Below are 20,989 nucleotides of genomic sequence, written 5' to 3'. Positions count from 1 at the left end.
ATTTATTCTCCCACCCCTGTAAGGTAGAACTAATTATCAGTGTGTTGTGCAGCTAAGGAATGTGAGGGAAAGGCCTACACTCAGTCTGTTAAATATACTGTCAATGAAGACAGGACAAGAATTGATGGAGGACCCAGGCTGTCTACAGCCTTGAATGCAGCTATTTTGTTTCAGGTCAGACCAGTCCCAGCCCATGTTATCTCGTTGCTTAGTTTGGAAAACTGAGGCCCAGGAAGAAAGGGGGCTCACAGCAAGTGAGGCACCCCCCCCCACCTCATTCATCAAGGACCCATTATCCCACAATGAGTCTCTGTTGCCAAGGGGACCAGGTCACTAGGAAGAGCAGACCCTTCAGGGTCAGAGTTGATTCTCTACTATTCTTCCATATAGACCTGTGCCACTTAGTGGGCCAAAGGCAGGGAGGACATCTGAGTTCCAGTCTTTGTGAGGGGGCCCAGCACCCCCAACCCCAAACAGGCTCCAACCCTGGGAGGACAGAAGACATCATATCAATAACCAGGATGAGAAGCTGCACGAACACATGTTGTGATCTGTGTGCAGGGAAGTGGGAACATGTGTGTATGTATGCTCTCCAGTGGTGACCCTGCACACTGCTTCACACTCACAACATGGCCCTATACACACACTCTTAAGAAGGTGATTCATAACTTCAAAGACGTTTCTTTTTCATAACAAAATGACGACATTGGGACTTCCAGGCAGATGGAAATAGTTATGCCTTTTCCTGGGGAGGTTAGTGGGAGACCTGGAAAGAATTTTCTGTGGTCAGTGTGTTTTATTAGCTAACCCTAAGACACAGACAGAAAGGTAATGCTAGCTTGCTGTCACTGTCATCTGAGGATATCCAAAGATTGAGGGTGCCTTATGGACAAGAACCCTGTAAACATAACCCAAAGGCTGGGCCACTGCAACTCGAACCAGCCACTTTTACAGTATCCCCAGCCTTCCTCAAGTTTATGATGCCCGGCACTGTGCAAGTTTGCTGGATGGGCTAATTTTTCTATTTCCAAAGTTTTTTTTTTGTTTGTTTGTTTGTTTGTTTGTTTTTGTTTTTGGTCACATCTTTGCATGGTTTCTTACAAAAGTCAAAAGAAGACTGCACTTCAAATACTGGTCACAGAGAATGTCAGTCTAATCAAAATTTCCCTCTTCTAACTGGGAAATGAATAAAGCAAGAATGAGAAGTGGCATCCGTCATGTCTCTGAGGCCTTGGTCACCAACAGAGACATGCCTCTGTACATATGCAAAGGGAGCCTGCACCAGGCTCCCACCAGACACAGCCTCCATGCTCCCAGAAACCATCATCAGCATTAACCCTAACTCAACTGTCCTAACCCCTAGAAAAAAAATGGTCAATCTAGATTGCCCCTCTCTCCTCAAAGGGTGGTAAGCCAGTCAGGCTGTGAGCCCAGACATACAACACCCCAGGCTGAAGGGCACACACCAGACCAGGGTCCATTCCCCGCCCCACACTGGGTACCCATTCTGGCCAAGTGACTTTGGTCAAAGCTCCAAATTCTCCAAGGACTCAGCAGAAACAGTAGTTCCCAGCTGAGCTCACAGCACAGAATGAGAATGAAAGAAATGAAGATGAGCGGGAAACAAGCTCAAAATACAAACACAAAAGTTGGGCTCCCCACACCAAGCCCCACTGCCCCCAAGGAAAGGGGAGGACCCCAAGGGACTCACCAGCGGCTCTATTGTGCTGAGGTCTTTTATTTTGTTGCCACTTAAATTTAGATGCTTAAGGTTCGGACATTTTTCTGCCAATACTTCCAGGTCCCCTGAGATTCTGTTATCGCTTAGTTCAAGCTGTAAAAGGTGGAGAGAGGGAAGACACTTTTAACATGAAGGCTCACGGCCCTGAGCCTCCTGACTCTCCCCAGATAGCAGGGAGAGAACATCCCCAGGGGATGCCAGCGAGTTGGAGCATGCACCTGGCCTAGCCCTTAATTATGCTCCCTGAGCACAAAGCACCTCCCACCCCCCAGTCTCCCAGTTCCCAGGCCCTAGCTATTTACCTTCTTGAGTTTGTTTAACTTTGGTAAGTTTGCAATGGAGGTGAGGCCTACGTTGATTGTACTTAAGAATTCCAGTTCTTCAAACTCATCTGTGAGGCCTTTGATTTTGCCTTCAATTGACCGACAGTTGTCCAGGACCAGTTCTTTCACCTGGAAAGGGAAGGATGGTGTGAGTGGAAGTGGGCAAAGATCAGAGAAGAACCCCCCTACACACCACCCCAATGTCACATTTTCTGACTCGTCCAGATCAGAGTGTCCTCAGGGCAAAGGACAACCAGCCTACCCTGGTCTTCCTGCCATTAGCAGGACCCAGTCAGGAGAGTGTTGAGCAACCTCACCTCGAGAACAGGGAGACACTTCAGAGTCACAACCAGTAGGCTCTGCCATCACCACGACTGGTGTGTGTGTGTGTGTGTGTGTGTGTGTGTGCACAAGTGTAAAACATCCCACTACAGCTGCATGCTCTTCAACCCCAGTAAACAATGAAAATCAGTCATCAGCCACAGGGCTGGGGCCAGTGTCGGTGGCATCATATCCCTGCCCACAAATGCTATTCAGCCTCCACCGTCCCCTCCCCTCAAATGCTCATGGCTTGCACAGAACACACTCACACTTGCTTTTGCTCCTTCCTTCAGCATCAGCCTGCCCTCTGAGGCCTGGCACTCATCACTGTTATTAGGTCCCCGACGTGCCCCACCATAAGGGCAGCACAGTAGAGAACCCCCTTCTAAGTTCTTATGCTCAGACACCACTACCCAGGAGAAATTCCCACCAGAAAGGAAATGTTTGGTGCTGTCGAACAACAGAACCACAAGCCTCCTGTGGTCCTGAACACTTGCTGTTATTTCAAGTATATAGACAGGCAAAGCATACTTACTTGACCACATGGCTCACGGATGTGTTTCTCAGTCCCTGCCTAGTAGACAGAGATGAGAAAACCTCAGATGGCCAATTGAAGGAGGTGCCCTTGTGGGCCTGTAAGTTCTCACCCACTCAATGTCCAAAGGGGGTGGGGTGGGGGGAAAGTCTTGACTAGGTGAAAAGCCACTCTGGTGAGGAAGTTCCAAGCTGAATTAACTACAAGGGCAGTTGCTGGTTCCAGTGAACACATCTAATGGATGACAGGCCAGGGGAGGGCCAGTGGGTCTCAGGGACAGTCACAAGCAGCTCAAGGAGTTGGCAGACACACAGCGATTCCCCAGGGCAAGCCAGGTGGCTTGGGGAACCCAGCATGTTGGGGATAGGAGGAACCCTTACTGTGATATGGCACTGATGATAGAGCCTCAGTCCTCACATATGCTAGGCAAGCACTCTCCCTTTATTTTATTTAATTTTTTCCTATCCCTTTTTATTTTAACATAGGCACTCTTTAAGTTGCCTAAGTTGGACCTGAATTCCCCTTTTATACAGCTAAACAAAGGCCTTGAGTTTGTAACCCTCCTGTCTCACCTAGAGATTTGTGGCATCAGGCATAGCTGAAAGGGATCTAATCTAAAAGACAACCTGTCTCCATGACACCTGGCCCATTGCATCCTTGCCCACCAGAACACTGCCTCTGAGCCAGCTTCTACCCTGCAGCCTCTGGGAAGCATCAAGAACACCGCCTGGGTATGCTGCACCCTCCACAGGCCCACACAGGTCCTAGGGTCACCACTGTCCCCTGAGCTTTTCCTTTCCTTGGATAAACAGCCCATACAGACTGGCTTCAGGCTTGGCTGTGTATAGCCAATGATGACTTTGAACACACCTGATCATGTGGTTCTGGGGATCAAAAAGCAGAAGCTATGTTAGCTTGTAGCTTCCCCAGGAACTCTGTTTGACTGTCCAGCATTATCTCCTCATCCTGGGCCCTCTTAATGCTTGGCTAATGGCATGAAGAGGAGAGGCCTTTGACCGCTCTAGGAAAACCATATTATGCCTGCAGTCCCTATCCATGCCTGTGTCTCTCTAAGAGGATGATCTCCTAGAGTTTTCCTACAGGTAGTGTGGCTTGCTCTGGTTTTTCACAAGCCCTTGTATTCAGCCACTCTGCAAGGAAGAGAGTCCATCCACTCCAGCTAAGGCAGGGCAGGACTGACAGCCCTGCAGAGGCCCACTGCCTTCCTTCTTGTGTGTGGATGAAGGTATAGTGAGTGCTCCAAGCAGGACAGAATAGCAGGAATTCAGACTTCCATGTGAAGGAAAGAAAGCCAAGAACATCACCTTCCCCACTAATCACAAGCTCTGGAGTCCTGGCCATGCTCTATCTTCTTGATGAATCTGAAAGCTGAGGAAATCCAAAAGGCCACTGGTTCAGGTCAAGCCACTAGTTAGAGTACCTAAGAATAAAGTCAGGTGGCCTTCTTCTACTTCAGGGTAAGAAACCATAGAGAGAGGAAGCCAGGCTGCTGGGAGCAAGCAAATGTGTGTGTGGGGGAGTGGCTGTGGGCAGAGGGACACAAGAAATGGTGGATATAATAAGAAAATAAAAACCCAGTCTTCCTCCTTAACTGGTTTTCCTGGGAATCCCTGCTTCCAAAGGAAGACCCCAATCAAAGACTGCAAGGCATAATGTGGTTTTCCTAGAGCGGTCAAAGGCCTCTCCTCTTCATGCCATTAGCTAAGCATTAAGAGGGCCTAGGATGAGGAGATAATTCTGGACAGTCAAACAGAGTTCCTGGGGAAGCTGCCTCTATCCTGGGGAGGCCCAGTACCCCTCCGGCTCCCGCTGTCAGGCCAAGCTGCCTAGTATTTCTGCAGACAATCAGGCCCATTCCCACCTCCAGGTACCACGCCCAAACTGAGGGCCCTTCCTCTCAGGGACAACATGCAAGCCAACATAGCTACTGCTTTTTGATCCCCAGAACCACACGATCAGGTGTGTTCAAAGCCATCATTGGCTACACAGCCACACCTGAAGCCAGTCTGTATTATGCGGGACCCAGGGTCAAAATATAAAAAGAAAAAGAACCACTTATCCTAAAATTCAGGGCAGTAACAGCAAGGATCTGCGGGACCAACAGGATTAGTGTTGGCTACTCAATGTAGTGGTCCCCTGTAGCAGCTCTAACATTCCAAGGTTTAGGGCTCAGATGGCTGCATGCTCCTCCTCCTCCCTTGGTGGGGTGTAGGTTCCTAAGGGGTTGGGACTGCTTTTACTCCCTCTGGGAAACTCTCAGGTAGCCTTGCCCAGTTTCCTTTGCTCCTGCACCTCCTTCCTGACAGGGAGTGAGGGGTGTCCTGCAACGTTTAGGAGGGAAGATGGAGGGGCCAGGACATAGACCCCAAAGTCTCAGAAGCGCAAGCTACACAGGCTCACAATAACAGGCAGGTGCGTTGCCTGAGAAGTTGTTCAAATGGGCCAAGACAAAACCTCCAGCCACAGTCCCCTGTGTGAGTCATCTGGCTGTCCTCCTGCTGTCCCCGAGGCCTATGAATGAGGGGACCCCACCCTGCAACTGCTATCATTTCCAACCCACTTCCTCCATTCTTGGCAGCCTCTTCTCTAGCCCTTCATGTGAGGAGAACATCCCTTTTGTATTCAGGGTGTGCTGTGCTTAAAAATAAAATAAAATAAAGGCCCACTTCCCTTGCCAAGTCCTGAGTGTGAGCGAACTCCAAGTTAAAATTAAACTAGAATTTTGTACTTTGGGTTTAGATGCCCTTCCAGTTCCAGCCATTTTTAAAACATCCCGAGGCAGCTAGTTACTGTCTGTAGCCCCAGTGCCCAGGGTTACTCTGCTTACACAGGAAATTTCAGCCCTGGGCAGGAGGTAATCTTCATTCCCCCAGAGGTCACACCCAGGAAGAGGCTGGCACTCATTCTGCTGGCAGTGGGGAGGTACCAGATTCCCAAGAAGTCAGCTTGCCCTTGTTCCCCTGTTCTTAAAAAAAACAAAAAAACAAAACAAAAAACTTGATCCCCCTACCTCTCCAAGCTTGGGTTTGCCATCATTTCTCACCAGTGGGAGCTAAATTTCATGATAAACACTAACACACTCACTCGGCTCGTGAACTTGTTTGTTTCAAAACCTCTGAATCCTGTCTTTACACATTTCTCAGATGTGACCTTTCTTCTACATCTAACACTGCAGCCCCGGTCATTGCCACCAAGCTACTTCAAACTAGAAGTCTGTGACTTCAGGAGAGGATGTGGTCAGGCGATAGCCGGGTGCACTGGTAACAGGCCTCACCCTGGATGCAAGACCCCTAATGCGGGCTCAGTGATACCATCTCTGTTCTCTGAAGTCCAGGTTGCTTTAGAAAGGGAGAGTGACATCTGTTTAACCTATAAAGTGCATACTCTAGCCTCTAAGAAATGTTCACGGTTCATTAATGTCTGGGAAAATGTTCAAGTTTCTAAATGTGACCTAGAAGCCTTCCCCCATCACCTACCCTTGCACCCAAATGTAGTTCAAGTCCCCCTCCCAGGAAGCCATCCTTGTAACTGGTGCTGAGCACCCAGGCTGGGCTCTGGGCTCACTGCATGAATCATTTAATCGCGTATTAAGCATCTGATCCTCCTAGAGGTCAGAGACTGTCCTTCTCCATAATCAGCCTAGCAGGAATTGCACACCACAGCACCGCTTAGCAAAGGGCCCCCTTATTGGGCCATGCACAATATAAGTACCTAGAATACCAAAAGAAAGGGGGCAAAACAACCCTGACAGAGTATAAATGGTGTGCTGTAATCAATGCTGCATGAGTTCTATCTTTCATACAACAGCTTTGGGTATGTGCCTATGCCAATCAGGCCAGAACCCTGACATATCAGCCACTACCCTACCAAACTGGCCCAGCATTCAGCATACAGGCCTCAGTTCTCCCTCCACGGGGGGGGGGGGGAGTAGGGGGGTTTCTGCCACATGGTTGGCTGAAGGGACATAGAAGCCATGGTGAACCAAGGTGGGGGGTAGGGGAGGAGTCTGCCACTAAGAGTAGGCAGCTGGTGGCATGTTGGGAGATGACAGCTAGCTGGTAAATAGCCCCATCCCAGAATACCAAGTAGCAGCATGAGTTAGGGACTCAACATTCTTCATATGTCCCTACTAGATAAGAAAGGTCACCCTCTACAGCTTGTTTTGCCTGATTTTCTATACCAACCTCCAGCCATGATCTTCCTTTCCTTTACCGAGAAGTAACTTGATAAGTAAATGTAGTTTTGGTTTCAACCTTGTCAGTCCCTGACCAATTTAGGTCCCAGGTTCCAAACAGAAGAGAAGACTCAAATCAAATTGACCCCGTGGTTTTTGGTGCTCCTGGGTTTTAACTAGGTCAGCTTTTAAATGGGCCATCCCCTGTTGCAGATCCCATTTCTAGCTAGAAGGCCAAATTGTATGAGTCATAGAGGTTTTAACACAGAGATAATAGATGTATGCTTGCATTTGTTTTAACGGTAAAATCTGTTTACCAAGCGGTGTGTTGAAACCTACAAAAACTCAATCAGGTCCCACGAGGGAATGCACACAGCTCTGGGGAAGAAGTTGGATATTTTGAAAGCTACAGGGATCTTAAGGACCAGAGGCCAGTGGCTTTCTGATCACAACCACTGCAAGGTACACATTTTCCGGGCTGGAGAGATGGTGCATAAGTTAAGAGCACTTGCTGTTCTTGTAGAGGGTCAGAATGTGGTTGTTACGCGGTACCCACAGGCGAATAAGCCTGTAACTCCAGCTAGGGAGGAGGGTGGATTTGATAACCTATTCTCTCTAGTCTCCCCTGGTACCTACACACACACACACACACACACACACACACACACACACACACACGCACGCACGCACGCACGCACGCACGCACGCGACAAATAAATCTAAAACACAAAAGACCACTTTACTCAGAGCGTGCACTTTTTGTGTGTACAGGTACACACAGTAAAAACAAACACCATTTAGGGTTTCATCTATTAATTTTTTTAATCTTATTTTTTATTGTTGTCTTTCTGTGAGTGAATGCCGCGTGTGAAGGGGAGCTGAAGGCGAACCATCTCTTGGGGGAGTGACAGGATGCTATGAGCTGAGAACAGAATCCAGGTCCTCTACAAAGGCTGCAAGTGCTCTTAACTGGTAAGCCATCTCTCTCGCTCTCTTATTATGGGCCCACAGTAATGGATGAGGTGGGCCAACGAGATCAATTGTTGAGCGGTTTAAAGAGCCCTTATTTTAGTGGACGACCCAGAGGCAGGACTGGGCAGAGAGGACAAGGAACTCTGAGCTGGGTAATTTTTCTTTTCTGCTACACCAAGCATGAACGACACCTGTCCTCTAGGTCAGAATCATAGCCTCTGGCAGAAAATAAGGGAATCCACAGTCCATCCACCAAGCTCCTGAGTTCTTGCACAATCAGTGTGGCAGCCATGGCTTGGGGTCTCCACGCCCGGCAAGGTCCTTCCTCGCTTTAAAAACAAACAAAACCCTCCCCAAGAATTGAAAGCATCTCAGGCCTTGGATTTTTGCTGCTGCGTACAAAGCAGCTCGGCAGGCAGCGGGGGAGCACGTGGCGCGGGCAGCGGTGACGCCATCCTCATTACTTGGAGGCAGGAGGGCGGGCCGAGGGAGATCAGGCCGGCTCATAGGTCCAGCAGGCAGGGCGGGCCCGACCGCACCAGCCAGCCAGCCCCGTGACTTGCTCTCGTCGGCCGCCCCCTGCCCCCACCCCAGCGCGCTGTCGGGTGACTTGGCCTCCACTTCCCGCAGGAGTAGGTGCTGGGGACGCTTTGCTAACATTGGAAAGGGGTTGGCAGTACCTTGAGGCCAGGCTTGCTCAAGAGGATGTCTACTTCTGCCCAAGCCCGGATACTGCGCCTCTGCATTCCTCTTATCTTTATTTCAGATTTTAAAAAATGTGTTACGAGTGTTTTGCTTGCATACTGTGCGCGTGCTCTGTGCCTGCAGGGGCCAGAAGAGGTCGTCGGATACTCTAAAGCTGGTGTTACAAATGTCTGTGAGCCACTTGTGGGTCCTGGGAGCCGAACCCTTGGCGTCTACAAGAGCAGCAAGAGCTCTTAACCATTGAATCATCCATCTCTCCAGCCCCCTTGTAATCCTTCTCTTGAAGCCTTGTTCCTGCCTTCCATCTCCTGCACCAAGCCTTCCTTCCCTGGCTGCTGGGCCCTGACCTAGTCGTGACTGTCTTTCAGGTAACATAGTTACCAGAGAGGCCTGAAACAGCCTAGAGGGCTGCTATGGGGTCTGTTCTGGCTTGGATGAGGGTGTGGTAGTGAAGGAAAGAAAGATGGGGGTGGAGAGTTATGGGAAGCTGGAGGTGATGACCAAACCTAGCTGGCTCCATTAACTTAACAGTGGTTCCCTTCCTATCTTCCTGTGTGGCCTGGAACATAGGAAGTGACAGAGCACTAGTCCCCATGGCCAGAAAAAGAGGAGTTGGTCAAGAAGCACTCAAAGAATTTGCAATGGACGCTATAGGCAGTCTCTCTACTTGGCTTCTGTCCCTGCTGTGTCTCTCTGAATTTGCTGTGTCCCTGGGAGAAGTTGCTGCCCACTCTGGGCCTCTGCCCCATCCTCCAGACTGCACTCTGGGCAGCGGGGCTGGAATAGAGATGAGGCTCTTCTGGACCAGGAACTGTGAAGGCCTGGTATTCCCTCTACATTAAACTCACACAGGACTCTCTAAAGGAGGCCTGGGACCCCAGAGATGGAAGGGTGCAGAATTCAGCGTGCAAAGGTGCAAGGTTGTTCATTATTCTAGACAAATACTAAAATGGAGAAACAGATCAGCTAGACTCTTAACCGAGACTACAAAAATAGTTCCCAGAGGCCCAGGGTGTATAGTTCCAAATGTGGGTGTCTGCCACACATCTCAGAGTACCCAGTGGCACCCAAGCCCCTCTTGAGGTAAAGGCAATGGGCAGAAACCACCCCACACATGAGGTTCCATACCCCACTCACCAGCACTGGGATTCCTGATAAAAATCCACAGTGGTTGTTATGTTCTAATGAAAGAGCCATTTTTAGTGGGATTGGGGGAAGGCGGGGCAGATCCAATGATGTTACATCGTGGCTCATGATTCCCTCCAAAGCCTTTAGGGGCCATGGAGATCAAGTGCCAGCCCAGAGCAGGATTCCCAGGCTCCCAACCCTACCCCTCTTTCCAATGTGGCTGTGTCTGCCTCATGGCAGTGCTAGCCCTTTTCTCTACAGCAAAAAGAAAAATGGTGACACCACATGGCATTGCATGTCATAGGAATTCTACCTTCCCTACCCTTCCCAGGAGCCTGTCCCTGGCCACCAGAGCCCTCTGAGAGCTGCTGCACAGGTCTAAAGACTCAAGTGTCCCCCAGGTGCCCTGCTCACTGAGAGCTCACATGGGAACAAGCCACTCAGGCTGGAAGAAAGGTTGAGGCACAGGTGCACAATCATTCTCGAGAAGCTTCTAGATGACTACTCCCTTCCCCAATGTCTGAGGCAAAACATCCCACTAGAACTACTCATCGGCAAACCAACTATACCACTGTGGGATGTCAGAGATGGGAGATTTAAACCTAGTGATGCTGGGACCTCTAGTGGACTCAAGACTGGCTGCTTAGGAAAGCCCTCCTCACTCTTCCTAGGACTTCTACCTTGAGATGTTGACTGCACAATACAAATGAGATCATTCCCACAGTTTCACTGCTCAAAGGCCCATGCACTGGCAATTCATTGATTCTGCCCATCATGACCCTGTCATGACCCATCTCAAAAGGCACAAAGCCATTCAGACTCAGAGGCCAGAACACTGGAGCTTTGGTGTGGAGATCTACCCATTTCCAGTTGACCTTTAGACAAACAAACAAACAAACTTCAGGGATGGAAATGTAGCTCAGGTGGCTACAAAATAAAGAACCCAAAATGTTTTTAACATTGAGGACTCTTTTAGAGTCAGGGAGGGGCTACAGATAGGTGGATAAGATAGGCGGAGATAGGCTGGAGGTAGTTGATAAGGCTCAGGAGATCAGCTCCTAAAGGAGCACCAGCCCCCACCACAGCAGCCCACACACACAAAGCCATTTGGGCTGTGTTGAGAGAAATAAGCAGGAATAGGCATGGGCGGGAGGTGTGGTTCACTAGTAGAGTGTTTGCCTAGCATGTACTAGCATGCCTTATGTTCAAGCTCTAGCACCAACGAGTTGGGGGGAAGGGGACCTCGATGGCTAAAGGCTCAGTCCAAGGTTGATGACTGGAGTTTGATATTTGAAACCCACAAGAGGAGAGAACCAACACTTGCAAGTTAAACTCTGACCTCTACATGCATACTATGATACCCATGTTTGAGCACATAAAAGCTAACAAAAACTTTAAAAAGAAAAGGCAAGTAGAAAAAAAACCAAGGAAAAAACCTTGGTGGTAGTGTCCCAAATCCCAGCTGCACCAAAACACCAAAGCTTCAAGTCCAGAACCTCAAGGGCAGGCTGGATGGAAGAAGGCAACTGGGATGGGAAGGCAGCTGAAAACTGGGGCGCTGGACAATTGAAGGAACCAGAGATACCCAGGCTGGAACGTAGGAGACCCACAACAATCAAAGAACGCTAAGCAACCATCTTCGAAGAGCTCTGTACACAGACTGTGCTGAAGACCCATTAAACAGATGAGTAATGTATTCTGAAGCTCTGCTGAGCCTGTGCTGTGGGTCTTCACGTATAAATAAATAAATAAATAAATAAATAAATAAATAAATAAATGCTGACTTGGTTCTTCCCCCTGAAGAAGGGTTACCTGCTCAGACCAATCTCACTCGTCCAGTAGTCTTTTTTTATAAAAAGAGTAGCTACAGCATGTTAGGCAGCGTGCTAGGTGGTATGGTATGGCAAAAAACCCATGCAGTGCCTGTCCTCCTACATGAATGCCTTCCATTGAGGGAACCAGATACTATGCCAGTGTATTTACACGACTAAAGCTCAAAGGAAAAAGGAGAAAACAAAACCAACAGCGACAAAAAGGCTATCCAAGGTGGCTTTTCTGTGTAGACCCCCAATAGCATCTGATCAGAGCCCTTACAATAGAAGGAGCAGTCCTAAGTGGAAAGTATGCTTGGCCATGCACCATCAGCTGGGAAGCTGTAAAAGCATTTGAGAAGGGAGGGCCTGGGGAGACAGCTGGGTGGGTACCTGCCGATGTCAACCTGACAAACTGAGTTCAGTCCCTGGACCCCCAGATGGTGAAGGAGGGAACTAACTCAGTCAGGTTGTCCTTTGACCACCACAGTTGCTCTGCGGCACATGAGCAAAGTGGTCATGTTTTCTGGTAGGAGTAGGCCTACACTACACAATGGGAGAGATATCCTATGGAATGTTGCTCTGACTCTTAGCATAGGGATGTGTGAGACATAGTCTGGCTCTAGGCTTTTCCATTTAAGAACTGGGATATTTGTTTGTTTGTTGTTTTTGAGACAAGGTCACATGTAGCCCAGGGTGGCCATAAACTCTCTACTGCAACAGAAAATGACCTTCAACTCCTGCCTCTACCATCCAAGTTCTAGGCATTCAGGTGTGTACCTGTTTCAGTTGTGCTGAAGATTGAACACAAGGCTTCAGACATGCTAGGTAGACTCTACAAACTCAGCTATATCTGCAGGTCAGAAGCTTTGGGCAGACCTCACCAACTCAGAGTGTTCATCACTAGGATGGGAAGAAGAATCTATACCCTACGGGGAATCCACACAACCAGGCCAGACGCTGGGTGGGAAGGCACCCGGGAAGTGTTATGTTTGGCATTACCACAATCGTTTCACAAGCATGTTCCTTACTAAGCACGATGCTGCATCCCAGAGAACAGAGAGGAGGTGCTGCACCCCCGTGTCCCCTACTCCTCTTTGCAATTAGCCCTCAGGAAATGTTTGCCGGTCAGAAAGGCATTAGAAATAACTAACCTTGGAAAACAGCCTGTGGTTTTACTTCCTCACAGCCAGAATGCTCTGAAACCCTCACTGTATCCTTCACTTCCCTCAGATGGGAGAAGGAACCAACTGGGTTACACTGTGGCAGTGTGCTGGGGGATAAACTCCAGGGATGGAGACAAGGGAACAACTTGGAGGAGGCTCCTTGCTGTGTGCTGTGACAACCTTACTCAAACTTCCTGAGAGCCAGGACTCAGCCAGGGTGTTCCCATCCAGATTAAGAAAGTATGTGATACACAACAGAATATCTGATACAAAAATCACTTTTGTTGTTGCTTTCCAGGTGTGTGTGTGTGTGTGTGTGTGTGTGTGTGTATATATATATATATATATATATATATATATATATATATATAAGCCTCCTGGTTTCAGAATTAGACAATATAAGAAAATTCGGTGAACCCTCCCAACACCACCCTCTTTCTGTTGGTCCAGTAACTACTCTACTGATCCATCTCAAGGGTATGTTTAGATTTAAAGAGCAAATTTAAGAATATTATTTTTCTCTCCTTTAGTCCCAAACTAGTCTATGATTCTTTTCTCATGGAGTTCACAATCTGCCTTGGCTGCGCATGATGGCACATTCCTGTCACCTGAGCATTTGGGAGCCTGAGGACTCTAGAGAATCAGGAGGCCAGTGAGAGCTACACAGCAAGGCTCTGTTTCAGTAACAAAACCTCACCCAATAGCCTCCCTGGCAGTGCTGGAGATTACACCTGAGGCTTCGTGTATGCCAGGTAAATGCTCTATCACAGAGCTACTGCCCTAGACCACCAAAAACTTTTTTATTTGTAGCCAAACATTTCCCGTCATGTGGATAGCAACTGTTCTTCTTACCCAGGCCCTTCTTCATGGATATTTGGGTGGCTTCCAATCATACTGTAATAAATAATCATGGAATACAAATAAACTGGCACGTGTCATTTGTATCCACCTGGCTTAGTGATAAGTATTTAAATCAGATCCACAGTCCGGCAGATCTAAGGGTCTCATCACTGCACATTTGTCTGGATAGTTTACCTAACCTCAACTCATCCCACAAATCCTGGAAGTCACTCAGGGAAGACTACAACAGCAGATGGGGCTACAATGGCAATGTTGTCTTTGCCTCCGGACCCTACAGTGTCTAGTCTGGGAGGGGCATGCAAAAAAGAGGCCATTGCAACATAAAAGGGAGATCCAATCTGACCTCTCTGGGCCAGCCTTCCTATCACAAAAACAGGTGGCCCAACCTACACCTTCAGATGTGCTAATAGATCCAAAGGGTAATGTTTACCAAGTACCTAGCAACAAGCACCACCCAAAACTCACCCTAGGTATTCAGTAAGGGTCAAGTATGCCTTCTCTTTTCCTAGGAGAGGGAGGCCTCTGCATACTGCTGCCAAGCCCATTCACAAGGGTGCTGCTCTTGCTGAAGAGGATGCCGATCCTTGTTTCTTGTTTGCAGAGGCAGGCCTGAGGACCTTAATTACATTTTAGCCTACTTTTATTGAGAAACAATGTATCCTTTCCTACTTTTGAGGCCTTGGTCAATCAAATTCTCTGGGTATGTTTCTCAATTGTGGGCAAAAACTTACTGTATAAAGTATGTCAGAGCCACAAAGAGAAAGGGCTTTCTTTCCTTAAGACCCTGGCACAGCCTGAGGCATGCATGCAATCTCAGCACTTCAGGAGGCTGGGAGGAAAGGAAGGGTGGAGGGGACAGATAGTCTAGAGGACTTTCAGGTTATTGCCTGAGTGACTGAAAGGCTCAGGTCAAAGCTAAGGTTCTAGGTTGGAGCACAGCTCTGAAGTTAACCTGGCTGTGCACCCAGGACCACTCCTCAGTTAACCATGACCATGATCAAGCACTTTGCAAGTCTTCTAGCCTCACCCAGTCACCTGCTACATGGGAACAATCTTAACTACTTTGTAGCACTTCTGTAGTTTCAACAAGGCATCTGGCACACAGTTACAAGCAAACAAAACATAATTTGAAAGACTTCCATCACTTTCCCTCACCGTGTAGTACCAAGTTGCTTCCTTTTAAAAGCTCAAAGTAGATCAGCCGCATCATCATATCATGGAACGCCACTAACACCAGGAGGCTTTGCAGGAACCAGAAAGAAGCTCCTTCCAAACTCCCTGAGTAAACTCCAGTGGCCCAAGGTGATTCAACCTTGCCCTTGGGAAAAGCTGGTCAAGTTCTCTCCCCGACAAACACCAGTGCAGGGGGCATTAGGAACCCTCCATCAACATGCATACTTGTCCTGTGCTACTCCTGTAAATGACCACACTGGCCATAGTAGACAGAAAGTCCCTAGATGCTCCCAGAAAACAAGCACTTGCCCTGAACTCAGTATCCTTGAGGCTTAAAAGGACACCTACATTCCAATTGGGCTCCTGGCACTCCATCCCAAACAACAGTCCAGAGTGTTGTTCCAGAGACTGCCCCAGAATCATGGATGCATCCTGAAGAACAGATACACAGGCATCCACTAAACACACACACACACACACACACACACACACACACACACACACACACACACACACACGAGCATGTCTGCAACAGAACCACAAACTAGATTGTGTTCAGGAGTGGAGCTGCTTGCCATGGCTGCAGGCCAGCTTCTGTAGAAGCTTCCCCAGCCTCCCAGAGCCAGCTGGGGAGGCCAGCACACTGACAGCCCACTACCCTAGGCAATGTCCAGTCCTCGTGGCAAGGGGAAACCTGCCATAGAGGAAGGCCAGCTCCTAGCCCTGCATGTGGATGGAGGCCCTTCTCACAGGCAGCTGGGCAGGAGGCTGAGAAGCATCTGTCCCCAGGGGTTGTCCTTGTTCCAGCTGTGTGGGAGCCACACTGGACCCCACACACCCTCAATATGCTGCTCCCCAGAAAATGTACAAAGAAGCATTGACCAGATGAACTGCACACTCCCATGAGGTACTATGGGAGTCTGCTGGGGAGGCAGACAGCAACAGCCTCACATCCTGGATGCCACCTGGGCAGAGGCAGTGGTTCCCTTCCCTCCAGCAGGACTTCCTGGGGAAGGGGCCTCTTGGGAGCTGTCTGAAAGATAAAGGATAAGAGAAACAGCAGCCCAAAGCTCTATGGGGAAGCAGGAGGGCTGGCGCCCTGGGACAGATGCTGCAGAAAAGGCCAGCCAGGCAGACTCATCTCGGAGCAGAGAGCATGCCTGAAGCTGCCTGTGTTCATGCATCCCTCCTCAACACAAGCCAGAGGCTCTTTCCTTTTCTCCGGTCTCCCACCTGCTTTTGAAGCTGAGTGTGAGGTCCCTTCTGAGTAGGAGAGCTTTCCTCTAACACACAGCAAACAACCAGCACAGCCTTCTTCAGCTCGGCTGGCTGCCCAAATAGTGCTGTGGCCTCTCGGGAGGAATCTAACCTTTAGGCTTCGCCTCACATACCTGGTGCAAACCATCCTCTTTCCATCTTAGACACAGACCCTAGAAAAATGCATGGCTGTTATTTACCACTTCAATCGACGGTACCTGAGGTCCAGAAGGGACCCACTGATATCCTGAAGACATTGCTTGGACCCAGTGGCCCTATTTTCCTCCTGAAAGCCTACTGGCCCTTTCATTCCTCTGGGACTAAGGAATGACTGAGTCCCAGAGTGCTGTGTACATACTTTTGTGTAGGTCAACATCTGATGTCTTTCTTCCTCCCTCAATTGCTCTTCATCTAATTTTCTGAAGTAGGGTCTCTCACTGAATATGGAGCTCACTGATTGGGCTAGGCTGGCCAGCCAATGAGCTCAGAGAGCCTCCTGTGTCTACCAACAACCCAGGACAGGTATTATAGATATGCACTACCTGCCTGGCTTTTGTATGGGCACTGGGGATCTGAGCCCCCAGGCGTTTCACCAACTGAGCCACCTCTCCAGGCCCCAGGTCCACTCTTGGTCACAATCTAGTAGCATCAGCCTTGTGAGACACAGGTATATAATAAACCCCACAAATGGGAGGCAGAACATGGGCATGTTTAAATTTAGCATGAATGCATGGTGGGGGCAGGGAGAGAGACACACACAGGCCAAGAAATGGGTCCGTGTATCCCAGCACATTAAAGCCTGGACCATTCTTTAGTTCCTCTTTTATTTCCATTTAACATGCATCTTCCCATCTACTGAAAAGTCTGCACCCTGCTTCAACATGGCTATACCAACTGTGCCTTCCTTCAAGTATCCCCTAGAGCTTTCTAAAAATACATGCATTCGGGTACCACCCAGAGACAGATTCAGCAGTTGGGGTAGAGCCTGGGAAGTTCCTCAGATACTCCCTGGTAGTTCTGGTGCCCAGATGAAGCTGCAATCTGAGTCACTAACCACATTCTTTCCTCTTGTCTATCACCCAAGCTCCACCGCAAGACACAGGCATCAGCACCCTCTGCAATCTAGTCCTCCCACACCTCTGCCCCACCCAAGCCACCCAGGACACAGGAACAGAATGCAATTAATAAGTTTGCTGTGCAAATGGCTTAGGAGAACCCAGCCTTATTCTGATGCCGGTGTTTTGGACATGGCTGACGGACAGGGAATATGACTTCCAGGTCCTCTCTTACTTTTGTTCACAGCCACACCATGCTTGCCTCCTATAAGGTCAGGATAAGGTGGCAAGCTGGTTACAAGAGAGTGGGGCTGAGTCCCTCCCCCAGATGTCTGATCCCTCTAAATTTACTGTAACAGTTTCTTGCCTCCACCCTGCCAGTCCCCTTCCCCTCCACAATCCTCATGACTTTTGCGAGAGGCAGCTAAATGGAGAAATCCAGGCCTGGGCCCTGTGTCTTGCTGCAGTCAGGGCTCTGCTGCAGCCTCCCACAGCAATAAAGGCATGAGCGCTGGCACACACACACACCAGCCATCCGAGTATCATCCTCTCCTCCCATTGCCTATCTTCCAGCCCACTGCGGTTCGTTCCCTAGTGATGTTCTCAGACAAAGAAAAGCAAGAGAAAATCACCCAGGTACCCATCGGCCCTGAGTCTGGTACATGGGAATGAGATCCTCTCACCATGCCGCCTCCTGCTTCGAAGGCTGTCTTCAGGGAAAACAGAGGGCACATCTCTGGGGAACCTTCAGGACGGACAATCAGAGTGGTGGATCTGCACACAGACTAACCCATCAAGCTGCCATGCAGAAGTGGCCTTTGGTGAGCTTGGTACCTTAGGCAGGTTGGCTTACTATCATCAGAGACTGTGACTGTCCCCCGCTGGACCCCCCATGCCAGGGCTGGGAAGATCAGCACACAGACAGTATTTGGTGTGGTATGGGCATTTCTTCCACAGCATGGACTTTTATAACCAAGTTAGAAATAAAGGCAGCAAGTTGGGGGAGGAGACACAAAGCTTTTATCACAGCACTTAGATGGCAAAGGTAGGCAAATCTGAGAGTTCCAGGCCAGTTCTGTCTTAAGGGAAAAAGAAAAGGGGCTGGAGAGATGGCTCAGCAGTTAAGAGCACATTGGCTGCTCTTCCAGGGGCCCCTGGTTCAATTCCCAGCACCCACATGTCAGTTCACAACTATCTATAACTCCAGTTCCAAGGGTTCTGACTGCTTCACACCAATGCACATAAAATAAGTTGGAGGGAGCATGGAAGGGAGGGAGGAAGAAAGGAAGGAAAAAAGAAAGGAAGAAAGAGAAAGAAAGTAAGTTTGACAAGAGTCTTCATTGAACTGTCAAGGATAATCCACTTGGCATGGGGAAGAAATGTTACTACTTGGAACATTTTCTAAATGTCTCCTTCATTTTTGTCCTGAGGTATTTAGAGCATGCTTATACATAAACAATCCATAATAAAAGACAGAAAAGTAGTTGGGTACAGTGGCACACACCTATGATCAGTTACTTTGGTAGGCTGAGGCAGGGACATGATGAATCCATGAATTCAAGGCCAGACATGGCAATAAAGCAAGGGCTCCACGTCTCCGAAAAAGGGGAAGGATGAGGTGCTTTTTGGTATACATCTGTAATGTATTTCTTCAGCATTTCCAAAGCTGAGGCAGAAGGACCACAAATTGGGGACTACCTTGGGCCACCACAGTGAAAGCCTATCTCAAAAATAAATAAATAAATAAATAAATAAATAAATAAATAAATAAATAAATAAATGTGATACATGTATCTATAATCTTGTTACTTGGGAGGCCGAGGCAGGACAATTGCCTCAAGTTTAAGGTTTGCTTGGGCTATACAGAAAAAGAGAGTATCCAGGAACTTAGTCCAAAAACAAAACAAAACAAAAACAAAAGCCAGGTTGCTTCCTGAATCCTCAATCCTCAATTCATTGACTGGAACCTGGAAGTTTTTGTTGACTAAATGAGATAACCAAACAGCCATCAGATGGTGAGAAATAAAAACAAATAAATGGAAGGTAGAGATTCTAGTGTTTGGCTTCTTTTTACTCCTTTAAAAAAAATAAATAAAATTGCAAAAACATCTGGAAAAAACTGGAAGCCTGTTGATGTGCTGAGAGAGTGTACATCACCCACCCTGAGGCACCTCCATCAGAAACTTCCGGATAATCAGAAGGGCTTCCAACTCCAGTCAGACAGTTGGTGTGAAGAAGAAACCAGTCCATGTAAGTACCATGGTCCCTTCACTCCAAGTGTGGGGACACTGACGAGCTCTGGAGCACCCCAGGGTGAAGGAAAACCAGGTCCCTTAAAGCACACAGCCCAAGGGCTTTCCCCCACAAGGGAAAGAGATGCTAATTAATGGGGCCAGGAATGTGCAATTACAAGGGAAAATCCTATAAAAGTTTTACAACAAAAGAATCTGACCTAGACCCTCCCAGGAAGGAAGGGGAGGAGAGAATCAGCAGCAAACTTGTGGAGTGGCTGGGATTTGTGGAAGGGAAAGGGTACTAGTGAGGGGAAAGATCAGTTAAAGGGCCAGCAGAGGCTGAATGACATGGACCTTTAGATTTTAGACTTTACCCCAACAGTAAATTTTACACACAGGATAGCAACAACAAACCAAACCAAACAAACAACCAAAAAAAATCCCACATCATCTGCACTTCGAGCAGATCATTTTTGGTGGAAGGTGGAAACCTGGCTTCAAAGAGCCGAGAACTGTGTCATGGGGAGGCTAATGGGGATAGAGTAAGAAGACAGTGTTGTAAATAGGACATGTGGTGGCTGGAAAGGAGGGGTGGGCAGACAGGGTACAGAGGCCACGCGTTCCCTTTTGACTTGAGTGCAGGGTGCTGCTGGGATGGACACCCACGTGGCGTGTGGCTGAGAGGTAAACATCACAGTGGCACTCAGTATGCGCAGGTATCAATAAGTGAGATGTCTTAGGGAAGGAGAATAAAATAGAATAAGGGGGCCCTGGGTCCCACATTCAACTGAGTTTAACATGTTAGAAACTCGAGATGTGGCCATAATATAAAGGACATGTCCAGAAAGATGGAATGATGATATATTCACAAAAGTCTAGTACTCCAAACACTGCAAGAGTCATGCAAGAAAAGAAATGAAGACTGACGAATCCCCAGAGCTATAGCCAGGAAATAAAGCTACTTAGAGAGGAGACCGAAATGGTAAATGCAGTCACAGTAATCTAAAAGTCAGGAGACAGCAGCTACAAACAGAGGGACCCAGCTCAGTCAGGGGGGTTTGGGTTTTTTGAGTCAAGTTCGTGATTGTGTAGCCCAGGCTGACTTTCTGATCCTCCTGTGTCTGCCTCTAGATTGCTGCCCCTGTCCAGATCTGGTGCTCTAAGACCAACCACAGAGGCATCCTCAGCTAGAAAAGAATCTAGAGAAGGTAAATAAAGGTGTCTGCTGCCAACCCTAACTGTCAGGTCCCACATGGTAGAAAGACAGAGCAACTCCAATTGTTCTTTGGTCTCCAGGAGCATCACACAACACAACACAACACAGCACACACCAAGGAGGTACCTGCAGGGCCACTGTGCAGGGAAGGGAACGAAGACTGCTTAGGAAACCAGGAAATTGGCTTTTCTTGAGGAAGCTGTCTCAGGATGGGAGAGGGAGAGGGTGAAGGAGGAGGCAATCTGAGAGGATGCTTCACACTCTTCTCACTGTGCAGTGAGAAAAGGAGCTGCTGA

The 20,989-nt window shown here is 48.5% G+C and overlaps 1 protein-coding gene across 2 annotated transcripts in view; it reads right to left on the bottom strand.

Annotated features, from left to right (window-relative positions):
• The window catches only part of Anp32a (acidic nuclear phosphoprotein 32 family member A), a 34,063-nt gene that overhangs the window by 4,692 nt on the left and 8,382 nt on the right, over positions 1-20,989 (bottom strand). For both annotated transcript variants that reach the window (XM_051197703.1, XM_051197704.1), the window contains exons 2-3: positions 2,044-2,193; positions 1,712-1,834 (exon numbers count right to left, since the gene is read on the bottom strand). In XM_051197703.1, the coding sequence (XP_051053660.1) occupies positions 1,712-1,834; positions 2,044-2,193 (273 nt within the window). The remainder of the gene's footprint in view (positions 1-1,711; positions 1,835-2,043; positions 2,194-20,989) is intronic.

The sequence above is a fragment of the Phodopus roborovskii genome, unplaced genomic scaffold (genome assembly GCF_943737965.1).
Source record: "Phodopus roborovskii unplaced genomic scaffold, PHOROB, whole genome shotgun sequence".
Lineage (NCBI taxonomy): Eukaryota > Metazoa > Chordata > Mammalia > Rodentia > Cricetidae > Phodopus > Phodopus roborovskii.
The sequence above is the reverse complement of the archived record's forward strand: the minus strand, read 5'-3'. Positions and strand labels throughout refer to the sequence as shown.